This window comes from Anarrhichthys ocellatus, unplaced genomic scaffold (genome assembly GCF_004355925.1).
Source record: "Anarrhichthys ocellatus isolate YVR2014 unplaced genomic scaffold, GSC_Weel_1.0 scaffold133, whole genome shotgun sequence".
Classification (NCBI taxonomy): Eukaryota; Metazoa; Chordata; class Actinopteri; order Perciformes; family Anarhichadidae; genus Anarrhichthys; species Anarrhichthys ocellatus.
In genome coordinates, this window is record NW_022280163.1 from 552,092 (window position 1) to 570,304 (window position 18,213).

At 45.8% G+C, this 18,213-nt stretch overlaps 1 protein-coding gene across 1 annotated transcript; it reads left to right on the forward strand.

The window, feature by feature from the left end:
* Window positions 1-393: 393 nt before the first annotated feature.
* Window positions 394-8,206, forward strand: LOC116399868 (trace amine-associated receptor 1-like). The gene is made up of 3 exons (XM_031877310.1): window positions 394-425; window positions 7,342-7,535; window positions 7,608-8,206. Exons 1-3 carry the CDS (start codon window positions 394-396, stop codon window positions 8,204-8,206), a joined length of 825 nt encoding a protein of 274 aa, XP_031733170.1.
* Window positions 8,207-18,213: the final 10,007 nt, after the last annotated feature.

Below are 18,213 nucleotides of genomic sequence, written 5' to 3' on the forward strand. Positions count from 1 at the left end.
CTGTTTACACCAGCACCAACCCGCATGCCCAGTGTACGTGAATAGTGATATTCATTTTCAAGCGTTGTAGTATGGATGTAAATCATTTTGAAAACGATGCTGAAACGCCTGTGTGGACGGAAAACCACTGCATCCTAACTTAGTTAGGATGTAGCCTTAGTCAGAGTGTCCTGTAACAAGATTCTACTCACAATGAGTGTTGTGGGAATCTACTTCCGGTCAGAGTACCCTTTAACATAGACTGAGTTGGACTCTGTGAACATTATGTGTCTCGCATGCTTATCATGGTACTCTTTTTGTCTGGCTTGATTCTGCCCAACCTTGCCAGGTAGTGAAGGATGCACCAGATCCAGCTGGGTCCAAATCCTTTGATTCATGAGCAGATCAGCAGACATGGCTCCGGTTGTGGTCTATGGGGTTGATCGGTACGTAACCGGGAACCTGGTTAGCTTTGGTTACACACTGCCCTCCCCCATCTTTATTCGTCCATCCAACACACGCACTGCACACCCGTTTGAGGATGGGTGGCATGGTGCTGTTGTTACATGCTTTATGCTATTCTTTTACAGGAAGGTGTTGAACACTGCACTCACCAGGCTGGGCCTATTATCACTGACTAGGACTGCTGGGAGTACATGGGGGGCAGAGATACTTCTCAATTTCTCCACTGTCATGGATGAAGTTATAGGCTGCACTCGGTTTGCCTCAATCCACTTTGAGTGAGCATCAATAGTGATGCTGTTTTTGAGGTGGCTTGATTGGACTGACATGCATCTGCGCACCACTAACGCCAATGTTTTCATTCTATGCACCCCTGGATAAGCATTGGATTCTCCTATCATAGTCTATCGTCCTTGTGGCTGTATTATCAACATACTTCCCTATAGGATGCACCCGTCCTTAACACACGCATGGCTGCATTTCTGGGTGTATACACACTGTGGGCCAGGAGTGTGCAGGAGCTCTACAATAGCCACTAATGTACTCTGGACAGAATGCCGTCCTGTTTTACTTGAAGTGGTGTGCCATTCATGTGCTCCATGAGCATTACCACCTTGCCACAAGTTGTCGGATGCCCTTATTCTCTCCCAAGAGGCCCAGTAGTGGTTTCTAGTCGGTCACAATTGTGTATGCGTATGATTGTGGTAGAATTTCATATCAGGCTGGAAATGATAGCCAGTGATTTTTATGTCAAGCATAACATGTAACATAACATGTATCCGATTGGTCTGTCAGTGGCGTCTGGAAACCGTTGGGATAAAACTGCTCTGACACTATAAGGTGTGAAGGATTTCAGTATTAAAAGCATTATTAGTAGGATTTAATAACACCCCTAGTGGTGAGTAGAAGTGTCACAATAATATATATGTTAGTCACAATATGTTTCCATATGGAATGTATTATGTTTACAATATCCTCACTTATAGAGGATATTATATGTTACAGTATATTAACTCATTGAATGTATTAGATCATATAAGTATAGCCACTGTAGGTATTAAAACACTGTAAGTCTTGAGGGTCAGATAGGGATTCTGAGTGAGGTTTCACAGACATGCAGCAGCAAATGGAGGCGACCTGATCGATGGAGGATGGGGCCAGTGGGATGGTCAAAAGCCAAAGCTGACCACGACGGAGAGGTGGAGCCAAGATGTTTTGCGAGGGGCCAAGATGTTTTGCTAAGGGATCGATAATGGGAGGGGACAGAATTCAAATGAAGCCAATCACTAATCGCCACGGAGGATCATTCAGACGTTTTATGACAGTATCGGACACTTTCCGACTCTCAGGGGATACAAAAGACAATGTTTTTGTCACGATCAGGCTTTGCCCTGTGTGTTCTGTGTCTTTGTTTCTTTCTGTAGCTCCTCACTCACCTAATCAGTTCATTCAGTGCACCTGCCAGTCACACTCACCCCATCAGCTCATTACTCTCACCTGCTCACTCTGCCTCCTTCACTATTTAAACCCCTGCCGCCACACACCCACTGCCAGATCATTGTTTGTTTTCCTACCTACCCGCCCGTTTTGCTTGTCCTGTTCCCAGTTTTCCAGTCTGCCTGTTCTGCCTTTTCCTGCCAGATTTCTCCCCTCGTCTTTGGTCTTGTCCCTGGATTCCCTGTTTGTTTTTGGTTCATTAAAACCTTTTCTCCGAACAGCAGCGACCTCCAGTCCCAGCCGCCGCCGTCTCCAAACAGCAGTGACATCCAGTCCCGGCCGCCGCCGCCACCTCCGCGCTGCAACGACCTCCGGCCGCTGCCGTCTCCGCGCTGCAACAACCTCCGGCCGCTGCCGTCTCATTGAGCATTGTCGGAAAAGATTTCACTAGGTCTGGTGGGGCGATGTTGTGGTCTGCTCTTTGTAACTGACAATTCTTCTCTGTATGGCTCCCCTCTCGCTTCATCACCCAGACTGTACAGCATTTGGGCATAGTCTTCCTTTTCCTCATCATCTTCCTGCATAGGGGTTGCACCTCTTATGTTTCATTGGATCTGTCTGGACTGCCTGGTGCTGCTGCATTTCCTGGCCAAGTACCTCCTTCTGTTGATTAGACTGATAGAATGATGAGTTGAAGAAGCGGATGAATCTGCGAAGACTGGGCGGCGATGGGGAGGGGTGCGTAACAGCAGCATGAATGTACTGAAGGTAGAGAGACATTCATATATAAAAGAGACAGCAACAAGATGATAGGCTAACCATGTCATTGTTGCGTTGTGCTGTTTGATAGAAGAGACCAGCTGATCTAAACAGCTGATATCGTGATTGACAGCCCCAAAAAATGACAGCAAGGAAATAATGAGGGAGCATGCGTGACGATTGAATGGCAGATGTATGAGAAATACACTTCGCTCCTCTGCGAATCGCCAACTTAACTTGGTGGAGGAGTTTGAGTGGCTCAGTGATCCTGGGAGCTATGTTGTCTGGGGCATTAGCCCCTGGTAGGGTCTCCCAAGGCAAACAGGTCTCAGGGGAGAGCCAGACTAAGAGCGGTTGAAAACGACCCCAATGAAAAGCAGCCCACGGACTTCAGTCACCTCGCCCGGACCAGGGAAACCGGGGCACCCTCCCGGAGCCAGACCCAGGAGGGGAGCTCGTCGGCGAGCGTCTGGTGGCCGGGCCTTCGCCCATGGGGCCCGGTCGGGCTCAGCCCGAATAAACAGCATGGAGCAGCCACCCTGTGGACCCACCACCCGCAGGGATAAGCATCGGGGTCGGGTGCAATGCAGACCGGGCGGCGGGTCAGGCGGGAGGCCTGGGCGAGCCGATCGCCGGCAGCATAGACTAGCTCTAGGGACGTGGAACGTCACCTCGCTAGCGGGGAAAGAGCCAGAGCTGGTGCAGGAGATGGAGCGGTACCAGCTAGATATAGTTGGACTCACCTCCACACACAGCGCTGGCTCTGGAACCAAGCTCCTGGAGAGGGGTTGGACTTTGTCCTTTTCCGGAGTTGCCCAGGGTGAGAGGCGCCGGGCGGGATTGGGGATACTCACGAGCCCCCGGCTGAGCACCGCTGTGTTGGAGTTCTCCCTGGAGAACGAGAGGGTCGCCTCCATGCACCTACGGGTTGCGGGGAGCAAGGCTCTGACTGTGGTTTGTGCTTATGCACCAAACAGCAGTTCAGAGTATCCGGCCTTCTTGGAGTCGGTGGGAGGGGTCCTGGAAAGGGCGCCGCCTACCGACTCCATAGTTCTCCTGGGGGACTTCAACGCTCACGTGGGCAATGACGGAGAAATCTGGCGGGGGGTGATTGGGAGGAACGGCTTGCCCGATCTGAACCCGAATGGTGTTTTGTTATTGGACTTCTGTGCGTGCCATGGTTTGGCCATAACGAACACCATATTCGAACATAAGGTGGCTCATAAGTGTACCTGGTACCAGAACACCTTAGGCCGGAGATCAATGATCGACTTTGTAATCGTATCATTTGATTTGCGGCCGTATGTCTTGGACACTCGGGTGAAGAGAGGAGCAGAGCTGTCAACTGATCACCACCTGGTGGTGAGTTGGATCAGATGGCAGGGGAACCGGTTGGAAAGACCCAGCAAGCCCAAACGTGTAGTGAGGGTGAACTGGGAATGTCTGGTGGAAGACCCTGTCTGGGAGGTCTTTAACTCCCACCTCCGGAAGAACTTCTTACACATCCCGAGGGAGGTTGGGGACATGGAATCCGAATGGACCATGTTCAAAGCCTCTATTATGGACGCGGCCGCTAGGAGCTGTGGCCGGAAGGTCATCGGTGCCTGTCGTGGCGGCAACCCGAGAACCCGGTGGTGGACATTGGAGGTGAGGGAAGCCGTCAAGCTGAAGAAGGAGACCTTCAAGGCCTGGTTGGCCCACGGGTCTCCCGAAGCAGCTGACAGGTACCAGCAGGCCAGAAGGGCTGCAGCTGCGGTGGTCGTGAATGCTAAAACTCGGGCATGGGAGGAGTTCGGGGAGGCCATGGAGAAGGACTTTCTGTTGGCCTCAAGGAGGTTCTGGCAAACCATCCGATGGCTCAGGAAGGGAAAGCAGGGCTTACCCCAGGCTGTTCTCAGCAGGGGGGGGAACTGCTGACCCGGACAGGGGACATCGTCGGGCGGTGGAAAGAGCACTTTGAGGAACTCCTAAACCCGACCAACATGTCCTCCGCAGAGGAGGCAGCGCCTGAGGACCTAGGGGGAGGCTCACCCATATCCCTGGCAGAGGCCGCTGAGGTAGTCAAAAAGCTCCTCGGTGGCAAGGCGCCGGGGGTGGATGAGATCCGCCCTGAGATGCTGAAAGCGCTGGACATAGTTGGGCTGTCCTGGCTGACACGCCTCTTCAATGTCGCATGGGGGTCGGGATCAGTGCCCATGGACTGGCAGACCGAGGTGGTGGTTCCCATTTTCAAAAAGGGGGACCGGAGAGAATTACCGGGGTATCACACTACTCAGCCTCCCGGGGAAGGCTTATGCCAGGGTGCTGGAAAGGAGGCTCCGACCGTTTGTCGAACCTCAGATTCAAGAGGAGCAATGCGGATTCCGTCCCGGCCGTGGAACAGTGGACCAGCTCTTTACCCTCACAAGACTACTGGAGGGGTTCTGGGAGTTTGCCCAACCAGTCTACATGTGCTTTGTGGACTTGGACAAGGCTTTCGACCGGGTCCCTCGGGGGTTCTTGTGGGGGGTGCTGCGGGAGTATGGGGTGCCGGACCCATTACAATGGGCGATCCGGTCTCTGTACGACTGCAGTAGGAGCTGTGTCCGCATTCTCGGCAATAAGTCAGACACGTTCCCGGTGGGTGTTGGCCTCCGCCAGGGCTGCCCTTTGTCTCCGGTCCTGTTCGTGACTTTCATGGACAGGATATCTAGGCGCAGCCGGGGGGGTGGAGAACGTCAGGTTCGGGGGTCTCGGGATCGCCTCTCTGCTGTTTGCAGATAATGTGGTCCTGTTAGCCTCCTCAGATCGTGACCTCCAGCATTCACTGGGGTGGTTTGCAGCCGAGTGTGAAGCAGCGGGGATGAGAGTTAGCACCTCCGAATCTGAGGCCATGGTGCTCTGCCGGAAACTGGTGGATTGCTCCCTCCAGGTGGGGACGGAGTGCCTACCTCAAGCGAAGGAGTTCAAGTATCTCGGGGTCTTGTTCACGAGTGAGGGTAAGATGGAGCGGGAGACCGACAGACGGATCGGTGCGGCTGCAGCAGTAAAGCAGGCGCTGCACCGGACCGTCTTGGTGAAGAGGGAGCTGAGCCGGAAGGCAAAGCTCTCAATTTACCACTCGGTCTACGTTCCTACCCTCACCTATGGTCACGAACTCTGGGTCGTGACCGAAAGGACAAGGTCGCGGCTACAAGCGGCCGAAATGAGCTTCCTCCGTAGGGTGGCCGGGCTCAGCCTTAGAGATAGGGTAAGGAGCTCGGTCATCAGGAGGGAGCTTGGAGTCGAGCCGCTACTCCTTCACGTCGAAAGGAGTCAGCTGAGGTGGTTCGGGCATCTAATTAGGATGCCTCCTGGACGCCTCCCACTGGAGGTTTTCCAGGCACGTCCAACTGGGATGAGACCCCGGGGAAGACCCAGAACACGCTGGAGGGATTACATCTCCCAGCTGGCCTGGGAACGCCTCGGGATCCCCCAGAATGAGCTGGAACATGTTGCCGGTGAGAGGGAAGTCTGGGTCAGCCTGCTTGGCCTGTTGCCACCGCGACCCGACCCCGGATAAGCGGAGGAAAATGAATGGATGGATGGATGGATGAGAAATAAACTACGGGTTTAGGCATGCAAGAGTATAGTCTTCCTGACTGAAGTTACGCTAGAGCTTCATTTTGTCATGCGCTTCCATATCATTGTTATTGCCACACACCAGTCTGTCTTTCAGAACATCATTAAGTGCAGTCCCAAACCCAGTATTCAATAAGTCTCTTCAGTCCCCTACAAATGATGCGATCAGAATACATTACAGTGCAGTATTAATTTGAGCATGCCATAGGATTTTCATTAACGTGATGCCATTCAATTCAGACTTGGAAATGCTACTATACTACATTATTCAAATGAGAAAATGACATTTAACAAGGAATACCCTGCCTGAAAGTCGCCTAATAATGCAGCTGCATCAGCACCTTGCCATGGCTAACAGAGAATCAACATATTGCAAAAACTTAAGATCTTCATACAAAATTATGATGAAACATGAATTCCCATGTAGGGTGACATAACACTGATAAACTTAAGTAGGATCAAACATGATAAAGAAAAAGGCACAATACAACTTGGCCCCAACCTTTGGGTTGTGTTATCTGACCTTAGGTTTTGGTCCATGGAAAAGGGGAAAGTTCATGATAATGTATTTTGTTTTGCATCAATACAAAAATCCCTTTAGCATTCTTGATACACTCACACACATTCAGCAAGTTACCTTTTTTTGTTGCGTGGCGTTTCACAGGACACTGTATCCTAAGTTTGATTGGACAAGTGAGCTTTGCATTAATTATAGTAATGAGACAGGAATTCATAAATATTAAGCCTAACTCTGGTGCCACATTAATCAAGGACTTCTATACTGATGTGTTTCTGGAGGGTTCAATAGGTATGGTATGAAAATGTATGAAGACCTAGTATAAAAGAAAACTAATATTTGAATTGTGCATTAATACTAAACATAATAGTTTGTCAAACAAATAGAACTGAATATTTCTCAATCTTATTTTTCATAATGTATGTGTGGATAACTGAATGACAGGAACGCTTTAGCTTGGACATGGATATCAGCATCAACAGGACTAATGTGCTTACTGAGATACATCCCTGCTATAAGATAGATGTCTCTTACGTACTAACGAGCAACCCTTCTGCAATATGTGTATTGTTTCATATTTTCCTTAGCTCATTATCTGCTATAACTGTATGTGGAAACCTGCTTGTAATAATCTCCATCACTTACTTCAAACAGCTCCACACTTCTACAAACTACCTCATATTCTCTCTTGCTGTGGCTGACCTACTTGTTGGGCTTTTAGTCTTTCCTCTCACCATGGAATTCTCTATAACCTCATGTTTGTACAATGAAGATTTATTTTGTAAAGTACGGAGCACCTTTGATGTATTACTGTGCACATCTTCTATTCTAAACTTGTGCTGTATTTCCATTGACCGATATTATGCTGTGTGTCAGCCTCTGACATACAGAGCTAAGATAAATAATCATGTTGTTGTGATCATGATCTTGGTGAGCTGGGGGGCTCCTGCTCTAATTGGAATCAGCTTCATACTTTTAGGAATAAACCAAGAAAAATGTGTCGGAACATGTCTAATTGACGCTTTAATGGCAAACATTTTGGGACTTATTTTCTCATTTTACCTCCCAGCGATTGTAATGCTGTTTATCTACCTAAAGATTTTCCTTGTGGCACAGAGACAGGCACGCAGCATCCAGAAGACAAACTGTCAGAGAACAAAGTGTGGGGCCACTGTCAGTAAGATGGAGAGAAAGGCCACCAAAACTTTGGCTATTGTGATGGGGACTTTTTTGCTGTCTTGGCTTCCTTTTTTTCTTACTACCGTTCTTTCTTTCAGTCATGTTTACGTGCCGCTTCCTTTGTTTGAATTACTTAATTGGCTTGCACTGTCAAATTCTATGCTCAATCCCTTTATTTATGCTTTGTTTTACAGCTGGTTTAGATCAGCTTTCAGAATGATAATTTCTGGAAAAATAATTCAGGGTGATTTTACAAACTCAAAACTACTCTAATTAATGGTTAACTGTGCTGAAATACAGTATGTATTGTGTAGAAGTGTCGATGATGAAAATGTATGCAACATACACATGAAACAACATACACAAATATGTATGCACAGTCTATAAACATACTATACTATAGACTGTACTGTACCTAAGATAAAAGTATAAAAACAACTTTATATATAAAATGTGTCGGCCGAAAAGTGGATGTGTGTAGGAGGGAGGTTTTTGTAACTTCGGGTTCCGGGGGACGCCCAGGAAGCTGGGTTCACAATGTTCATTGGTATCTTGTTGGAGGATGATGATCTATGTTTTTTTTTTTTGTTTTTTTTTGTGTCCGGGATTGGTTGTTTGTGTGGTTGGCAGCTATGTTGTGTGCTGTTCTGTTTGTGAGTGGCATGTCGCATGTAACCTGTGTAAACTGAAATTAAAAAGATTGAAAGAAAGAAAAACTACTTTGAATAAATTCTTTGAAATCTACATGAACATTTTATAATAATTATTCAGCTCTTTAATGATAATAAAAGAGAATGTGAACAACAGAATTCCATTGATTAATTACTGGTACAACATGACATACACAACGTTGTGATTTTGAAGACTTTAGTAAAGTTTGGTTTGCAAATTCCTTTCCAAAGAAGTTCCAAAGACCTCGTCAGGCAGGTGTTTCCAAAGCGTGCCTCCGAGAGTAGCCTTGTTGCCATTCGATTGTCTAGCAACTTTGAAGCTAAATTTTAGAGAAAAGAGAAAACATTTAGAGAAAAGTACAGGAAGGCACGATTCCATCAACTGGTTTGGAGCGAATAGACTACATTGAAGTTTTGTTAGAAGTTGACGCTATAGGCATCATATGACTGTAATGCACCAGTAAACAGAGTAGAAAAAGTAGAGGGTGCAAACTGGAGCCATGTTGGTTTTTAAAAAGCTGACTTTTCAGAATTAAACTGATCACCTCTTGGTCAGGTAAAATAAATCTGTATAGCAGTTTTGAAAAGCATGTAACCTGTCTAAGAACTATTGGTTAACGAGAATCGCATTTCAATGACTTGTAAGAGCATGAAACCAGAATCTACTGCTTACATACACCCCTGCTATGAAATACATGTTTCTTTCATAATAACAAGGGCCCCTTCGACACCATGTGCTTTATTATATATTTTTCTTGGCTCCATGTCTGTTGTCACAGTATGTGGAAATATTCTTGTAATGATCTCCATTTACTTTCAACAGTTGAAGATTTTTACAAACTATTTTAAAACAAGTCCCTTGTAATTTATTCCATTTTGAATGAATTTGTATGTTGCAAAAACATTGACATATATGATGCATTCAGAATCAGAACCGTTTATTGCCATGGTATGTTGAACATACAAGGAATTTGACATGACGGGAGGTGCATAACATTTGACAATCAACAACAATCAACACAGTGCAAAGTAGAAACATATAAAAATTTACAGATAGATATAAAATAAAGTAAAATATAAAATAAAGTGCACAAACAAACAGATAACAGGACTGTAAACAACAAACAGATAACAGGACAATAAACAAGTGTAGTGTAAAAGTGTAATTAAATAAGAACCTAGAAGGGATGTGCAGGGGAGTGATCGGTAGGAAATTGTCTTGGGGATGACAGAGTCAGTGGGCGTCCCGGGCTCTGTTAATGAGCCCGACTACGGACGGGACAAAACTGTTCATGTGGCGTGAGGTCTTGGTCCTGATGGACCTCAGCCTCCTGCCAGATGGAAGGGGCATGAACAATTTAGGTCCAGGGTGAGAGGGGTCGGCTACAATCTTTCTTGCTCGCTTCAGGGTCCTTAAAGCGAACAAGTCTTGGAAGGACGGCAAATTGCAGCCAATCACCCTCTCGGCAGAGCGAATGATGTGCTGCAGCATACCAGACCATGATGGAGGAGCAGAGGATGGACTCATTGATGGCTGTGTAGAAGTGCACCATCATTGTCTTTGGCAGGTTGAATTTCTTCAGCTGCCTCAGGAAGTACATCCTCTGCTGAGCCTTCTTGGTGATGGAGCTGATGTTCAGCTCCCACTTGAGGTCCTGGGTTATGATGGAGCCTAGGAAGCGGAAGGACTCCACCGCGTCGACGGGGGAGTCACACAGGGTGATAGGGGCTGGTGGGGCTACACTTAGAATGTTGAGTTCTAAGTTGTTCAGGCCGCACCAGGTCACCAGATGGTCAGTCTCCCACCTGTAGGCGGACTCATCCCCACCCGAGATGAGTCCAATGAGGGTTGTGTCATCCGCGAACTTCAAGAGCTTGACGGACTGATGACTGGAGGTGCAGCTGTTCGTGTACAGGGAGAAGAGCAGAGGGGAAAGAATGCAGCCTTGGGGGGGAACCGGTGCTGATGGTCCTGGAGGCTGAGACGTGTTTTCCCAGCTTCACGCACTGCTTCCTGTCAGACAGTCTGTAATCCACTTGCAGGTGGAGTCGGGCACGTGCAGCTGGGAGAGCTTGTCATGCAGCAAAGACGGGATGATGGTGTTGAAGGCAGAGCTGAAGTCCACAAACAAGATCCTGGCGTAGGTTCCTGGGGAGTCCAGATGCTGGAGGATGAAATGAAGGGCCAAGTTGACTGCGTCCTCTACAGACCTGCTGGCTCTGTAGGTGAACTGCAGGGGGTTCAGGAGCGGGTCGGTGAGGGTTTTAAGGTGGTACAGGACAAGGCGCTCAAAAGACTTCATAACCACAGAGGTCAGGGCGACGGGCCTGTAGTCATTAAGTCCTGTGATCCTTGGTTTTTTGGGGATGGGAATGATGGTAGAGGCCTTGAAGCAGGCTGGTACGTGGCATGTCTACAGTGAGGTGTTGAGGATGTCTGTAAACATCAGAGACAGCTGATCAGCACAATGCTTCAGGGTAGAGGGGGAGACAGATAATGTTTTGGATTAAGTCCTTTATGAAGATGATGTCTAGTTTTAACTCACACAGTCCATGCCCTCAATTGGGCTCCATGGGCAATAATATCCTAAGTGTAGCCAGCCAATCAGGCTTAAAGATGTAGCATTTTCATTAATATGATGCCATTCACTTCATACTTGGAAGTGATACCAGCAAACGTTTATTCAAACAGGAAGGAATACCGCATCTGAGAGTGGCCCAATAAAGAAGCTACATCAAAACCTTTAGGGAGAGAAGACAGTCAACTGATTGCAAACATTGTAGATCCGTCCATCCATCCATCCTAGCAAGTCTTTCCAATTCTTACTGAGGAAAACTATGGCGTTCTCACGCCAGGCAAGATATACAGTATAGTCCCTCCAGTGTGTTCTAGGTCTACCCCAGGGCCTTTTATCAGTTGGTCGTGCCCGGACAACCTTAAAAGGGAGGCGTCCAGACAACATCCTGATCAGATGCCCGAACAACTTCAGTAGCCCCTTTTGACGCAAAGGAACAGCAGCTCTGATCAGAACTCCCTCCGGATGTCTGAGGTCCTTTTTCTATATATAATAATAATATAATAATAAAATGTATTTATTTTTGCTTTTTATATATATATTTTTTTATATATATTTTTGTATTTATTTCGCTTTTCACAGACAAAAAATCACAAAATTAAAAGCATAAAAAACACAATGTGACCATAGGGTCAATAAATCACATATTTTAAGAGCAGGTCTAGGACATGGGTTTTTACTCAAACGCCAGCCTAAAAAGGTGGGTTTTGAGCTGTTTTTTAAAAGTAGTCACGGAATCTGCGAGGCGTAGAGTCGCAGGCAGAGCATTCCACAGCCTCGGCGCCACTGCCTCAAAGGCTCGGTCACTACGGGTCTTAAATCGTGTGCGTGGAACTGACAGAAGACCTAGAGTGTTTGACCTGAGAGTGCGGGCGGGTGAATATTTCTATTTCTATGGCTAAACCCAGCCACCTTGCAAAAGGTAGCTCAGTTCAGCCGCTTCTATTCGCAATTCCAACAAACTTTTTATCACAACCTAAAGATCATGTAAATGGACTGGTAAATTTAGAGCTTTACCTTCCGGCTCAGCTCCCTCTTCCCTAAAATAGAGCGTAACAATGCTCAGAGCACTGCTGACATTGCACCAAACCGCCTGTCCATCCCATGCTCCATATCACCCTTACATGTGAACAACACAATGAGAAACCTGAACTCCCTCACTTTCACAATCGGCTGCAAAGTGCCCCAGTGCCTGCTGAAAGTCACATTCTGAAGGGGCCAACATCACCATATTATCTGCAAATAGCACAGAAGCAATTCTATGGTCCCCAAAACTAGACACTCACCTCCCCCCGGCAGCACCTTAAGATATTGTCCCTGAAAATCACAAACAGGATTGGTGACAACTTATGGCATACAAAGACCAGATGGCTCGTAGCAATGACCCCGGTGCCCAATATTCCCACAGTATCCCCCACAGGACTCCCAGAGGGACATAGTTGTAAGCTTTCTCCAAGTCTACAATACACATGTTGACTGGATGGACAAAGGCAAGGCAAGTTTATTTGTATAGCACATTTCAACAACAAGGAAATTCAAAGTGCTTCACATAAAACCTGTTAAAGAAGCCCAGTCCTGTGGCTGTAAGCTCCTGAGGTGTCTTTCCCTCTGGAGTAACCTGGTTGACGCGCTCGTTGTACGCTAGATTATCTGTGATGTGTGTTGCATTCGATACATCATCACAGAGACGTTTGTTTAATGATATATAGCTCATTTATTATCTTTGTTGTGGAACAACGTACAAAAAATCCCATTCTTTCCACCGACAGTAAATGCACCACATTAGCGTATAGCGGTCAAAACCTTTTGCCCTTCCGGGGTCAAACACCTGACAACCACGGCGATTTCAGGACCTATATACCTGAGCCCAGGACATGAATACAGCGCCACCCAATGTACACACAAAGAAATACAGTTGTATTTGCAACACCATATTTGGCTCTAACAACCATTAACAGCATCAAAACATAAGGCAAAAGAAAATTAGATTTAAAAACAATCAAAACTTACTGGGAGCTGACTTTCAAAACTGGACATAAGGAACACACTTCGGGTGTCATTGTCTCCCATTACCCCCAGATGGGACAGTCTCGTTGCAGAGAAACAAGCTCAGGGCTCCCACTGAGCGTTATTGTGAGTTGTATTTTTTATGCATTTTATATTTGTTTTCTTGCCGATCGTATCATTTTATTTCGTTGTGTTTTTCCGCCACACCTTGAAGGCCGGTCCGTGAAAATATTGTCTTACATGAAACCGGTCCGTGGTGCAAAAAAGTTTGGGGACCTCTGATCTAGTGGACTGAAAAAGCAATTTGATTATATTTTTCTAGTAAAAAAAAGTTTATAGTTCATATAATAAAAGATCGATACTTGGCTTCCGATACAATATCGCCACGCAAAATATCGCGATACTATGCTGTATCGATTTTACCCCCCACCCCTACTCCACCGGTGGCATTTTACCCTCACTTCTGAAGAAAACCCAAAGATAATTGAACTCCTTCACTTCTGTGGGTGACTCATTCCCATTCCAGGGGACGCAGAAAGCCATAGCCTCAGACTTGGAGGTACTGGCTCTCATCCCAATGCTTCACATTCAGCTGCAAACCCTCCCAGCACATGCTGAAGATCACGGTATGAAGGAGCCAACACAACCACATCATCTGCAAAGAACAGAAACACAATTCTGAGATCCCCAAACTGGGGACAGCCCTAGTGGAGGCCAACACCCACTGGAAAAGTGTTTGACTTTGTGCAAATTATACGGTCACAGCTCTTATTCTGTTATAGGACCGGATTACTCGTAGCAACGAAGTTGGTTCCCTGTATTCCCGCAGAGCCCCCCACAAGACTCCAGGGGGACACAGTTTTAAGCCTTTTCCAAGTTCACTAAACTCATGTAGACTGGATGGCCTAAGTCCCATAACCCCTCCGACAGCCCTGCAAGGGTAAAGAGCTGGTCCACTGTCTAATTAATCACATATACCCACCTGAACTAAGATCTGATACTGTACATACAAGGCTATATGCCATTTCTCATACATATCTGTGGTCTTTCCCAATAATTGTTTTATTTTTGGCATTGTTGGATTTGCACCTTACATTAAACAGCTCATATTTATGACACCATTAACCCGTTTGCATTTCTGGTATCATGTAGATTTACACTCTATATATATTTCCTATTTTGTGCTGCAACTACTGCACGGTCCCTTACAATGAATAAAGTTATATCTTATCTAGATATAATCTAGATAGATATCTAGATATATCCGCCAGGGCTGCCCTTTGTCACCGGTCCTGTTCGTGACTTTCATGGACAGGATATCTAGGCGCAGCCTCGGGGCGGAGAACGTCAATTTCGGGGGTCTCGGGATTGCCTCTCTGCTGTTTGCAGATGATGTGGTCCTGCCTCCTCGGATCGTGACCTCCAGCATTCATTGGGGCGGTTTGCAGCCGAGTGTGAAGCGGCGGGGATGAGAGTTAGCACCTCCAAATCTGAGGCCATGGTGCTCTGCCGGAAACCGGTGGATTGCTCCCTCCAGGTGGGGACGGAGTGCCTACCTCAAGCGAAGGAGTTCAAGTATCTCGGGGTCTTGTTCACGAGTGAGGGTACGGCTGCAGCAGTCAAGCAGGCGCTGCACCGGACCGTCTTGGTGAAGAGGGAGCTGAGCCGAAAGGCCATCAGGGCGAGGGAGGCCTTCACATCCTACTTCTCTGCTGAGGGAACGGTCCCATGGCAAGACACCGTGTAATGCCCAAGCACATCCAAAACGGCTCTTTTAAGAGCCACCCACACATTACTACTGAGCAAACTTCCTGCAATATTACTTAATATATGTCGTAGCAGTGTGTCCTTCACAATACAATCATCCCACACTATAATGTACTATATTCAGTGCAGTGATGGGATGTTATAAAAAAGGCACATATATATATATTCATATAGGATAGTTGTATCCTTTATTTGTTAAGAGTTTTCTTGTAAAACTACAATAAAGAACATGGACAAAGTAACATGAAATAAAGTGCATTTTTTTTTTTTAAATGCAATCAAAATATAAGAAAAGAAGTCTTATATAATATATAATAATATAATTAGTAAACAATCATAGAAATGCTATATATATATATATATACAAAACATGTAATAACTTTTTTTTTATTCCTGGTTTGTTCCCTGGAAAGATTGTCCCCCAGACATTTACTCCAAATGTTCCAAATTCAGCACCACAGTGCTGGCTTCATAAATTAATTTGTGAATTTGAAATTTCACATATTCCTTTTGTTGGGGTGGCAATCTTTCCAGGGAAGGAACCAGGCTCTTCATGAAGAGTTCATCCTCTGATGGTGGGGGTGCTGGTGGAGCTCGTGGAGCAGGGGTGTCGCTTCTCAAGGCCTGAAAAATGCGCTCCTCTACAGTCCTCTGCCTCTCGATCCCTGTTGGCCTTTTTCGAGCCCTTCTCTTTCCTGTGTGAAATGGAAACAACATATTTTGTGACACTATTGCATCCCATCACTACAATAGCTTGTAAAGTTAATATTTGTCATCGTGAAAAACATACCATGAATGCATAAATTATATTCATACAAAAAATGCAATCCAACTTTTGTGATGTACATACCGTTGGAGCTAGATCTTTTCAGGGGAGACCCAGACTGCTGGAATTTCGCTGCTGCAAACCTTCGGCAGCAAAGTCGCACCAAAAATGAACTGGATCTGGTTTACAATCAAAAAGTATTTAATAAACAAGAGAAGCTAGAACAGTTGCAAACTGAATTACTCTATCAATATCAATATGTCCCGTGGGGCAGAGTTCTCACAAGGCCCACCTAATAGGCCAGCCCAGCTGGTCAACTACACAAAGTGGTAACAGCGCAAACTCAAGCCAAAACCCTCTGGAACTATCTTATATTTAAAAGTCCCTCTCTGAAAGTTTAAATGTCCAGTATCAGCCTCTGTGATTGGCCGAAATTCAATAGCCCCTCCTGGCTTCGGGCAGTTATCCACTCAGTGTTTGGTTGAAGTCGTCCGGACTCCTCCTCTGGTCCTGGTGGTCTCTGCAATGCCTCTCTCAAACTCCCTATCTGTCCCTTGGCTATTCTTCACAGTTTAATACATTCAATGATTGTCTTTTATGGCTTAACACTTCTATGATAAACATACTGTAAACATATTATACATTCCATAAGTAAATATATTGTGACTTAACCTATTTTGACATTCTTATTATTGTGACACTTCTACTCACCACTTGGGGTGCTATTTAATCATACTAATAATGTTTTTAATACTGAAATCTTCCACAATACCCATGGGTGGTTTAGGAGCAGGAGCAGCAGGAGGAGGAGCAGCAGCAGCAGCACCTTGAGGTTCTTCCTCACCGTCCTCTGATGACCGATCTGGTTCTTCTTTGAACATCAACAATAAAACAATTGTATAACTCAAAAGTGCTGCTTTAATTAAATAGTAATTTGCCTTTAAAGCTATGATAGTATAGTGGTTTAAGATCCGGAGCCCAGGGTTCAAAACTCACCTTTATTATAACTTCTTTTTGCTCATGAAACATTTTTTTGATAAGTATGAAAACCATACAGAACCAGGCTTTGCCAAATGAAAAAAACACTTGCACTGCTTTGGCCTGGCGTTACTTTTTCAGCCGTATTAATCTTTTCTGTATGACTTAACTATGCTGTGGTTTTGTGTCTTCACTTCAACTAACCTCCCCTGTCAATCTCAGATGGCCCTGCTGCTGCCTCTGACATCTCGTCCTGGTCTGGTCCTGCATCTGTGAAGTACTCTGCGGTACTGTCTTCCTCGACCGTCCGCCCCATGTTACCACTACTGGGAGTCATGAAGGGGTTAACATGGTTCATATAGCAAAGTACAACCGATAGCTAGAATCAAGTAACAAAGACATAATAAGAACTTACCAGGTTGTCCGACGTCCTCACTCACTTTCCTCCATGCGATATCTTTTTTAGATCGGTCGCGGTAGAGATATGACGACGTATTGTAAAGCTCGGGGAACCCACAAACCGCCACTATTGATTTGTCCTCGATTGTTGTTTCTGATTCAGCAACGGCAGGACGTCACTGATGACAGGGGGAGCAATTCAATGCTGATAGGCTATCGTGCCGGGGCGTAACGCGAATATTTCGTCGAAGTTGAAAAATTTCAACTCACGCGTTTGGGGCGATTTTGCGTTTGATGTGAATTCGCATCAATCGCGCCGCGAATTCGCGTCAATCGCACTGCGCCATCGCAAATTCGCGCCGGGTCAGTCTCATCGCGTCTGTGCATAGACTTTGTATGTAATCTACTCGCACGAATAATTCGCGCCGCGTTTGGTGTGAACACACCATTAGAGTCTTCATTTTATTGTACATTTTTGCAGTAGCTAGGTTCTTGTCATTGCATTTCTATAAGTGCAGTATATCTTATAGATAGATGTATACTTTATTCATCCCCAGGGGGAAATTTGTTTGTAGCAACAGCAAACGAAGTGACAGAGTAAACATAAAAATATGAAAGATGCTCAATACAATACAATAAGATAACAGAGCAGAATATAATACAATTTAAAGAAAATAAAAAATGCACAGTATGTACAATAAAATACAATGGTATAAGTTAACTAACTAGGTAAAAAACAGTAGTGCAAGGATCACCAACAGCAAACAACAACAGTTAGCAGTGTTGTAGTCAATTGAAGGATGATCTGGCCAGAGGTGATTTATTGTACAGTCTAATAGCAGAGGACAGGAATGTTCTCCTGTATCGGTCCTTGTGACAGCGGAGCTGAATCAGTCTATTGGAGAATGTGCTCCGCTGTCCCTGCAGTAGGTGGTGGAGAGGGTGGTCCGGGTTATCCAATATGTATAATAGTTTCTTCAGTGTCCTCCTCTCCACCACCTGTTCCGGTTCCGGATTGTATTAGCCTTTTAGTTAACATTAAATTGTTAATTTCAAAAAATGTCTTTGAAATTGTTATAACAGGCTCAAGGACACAGTATAATATACCTCATATCC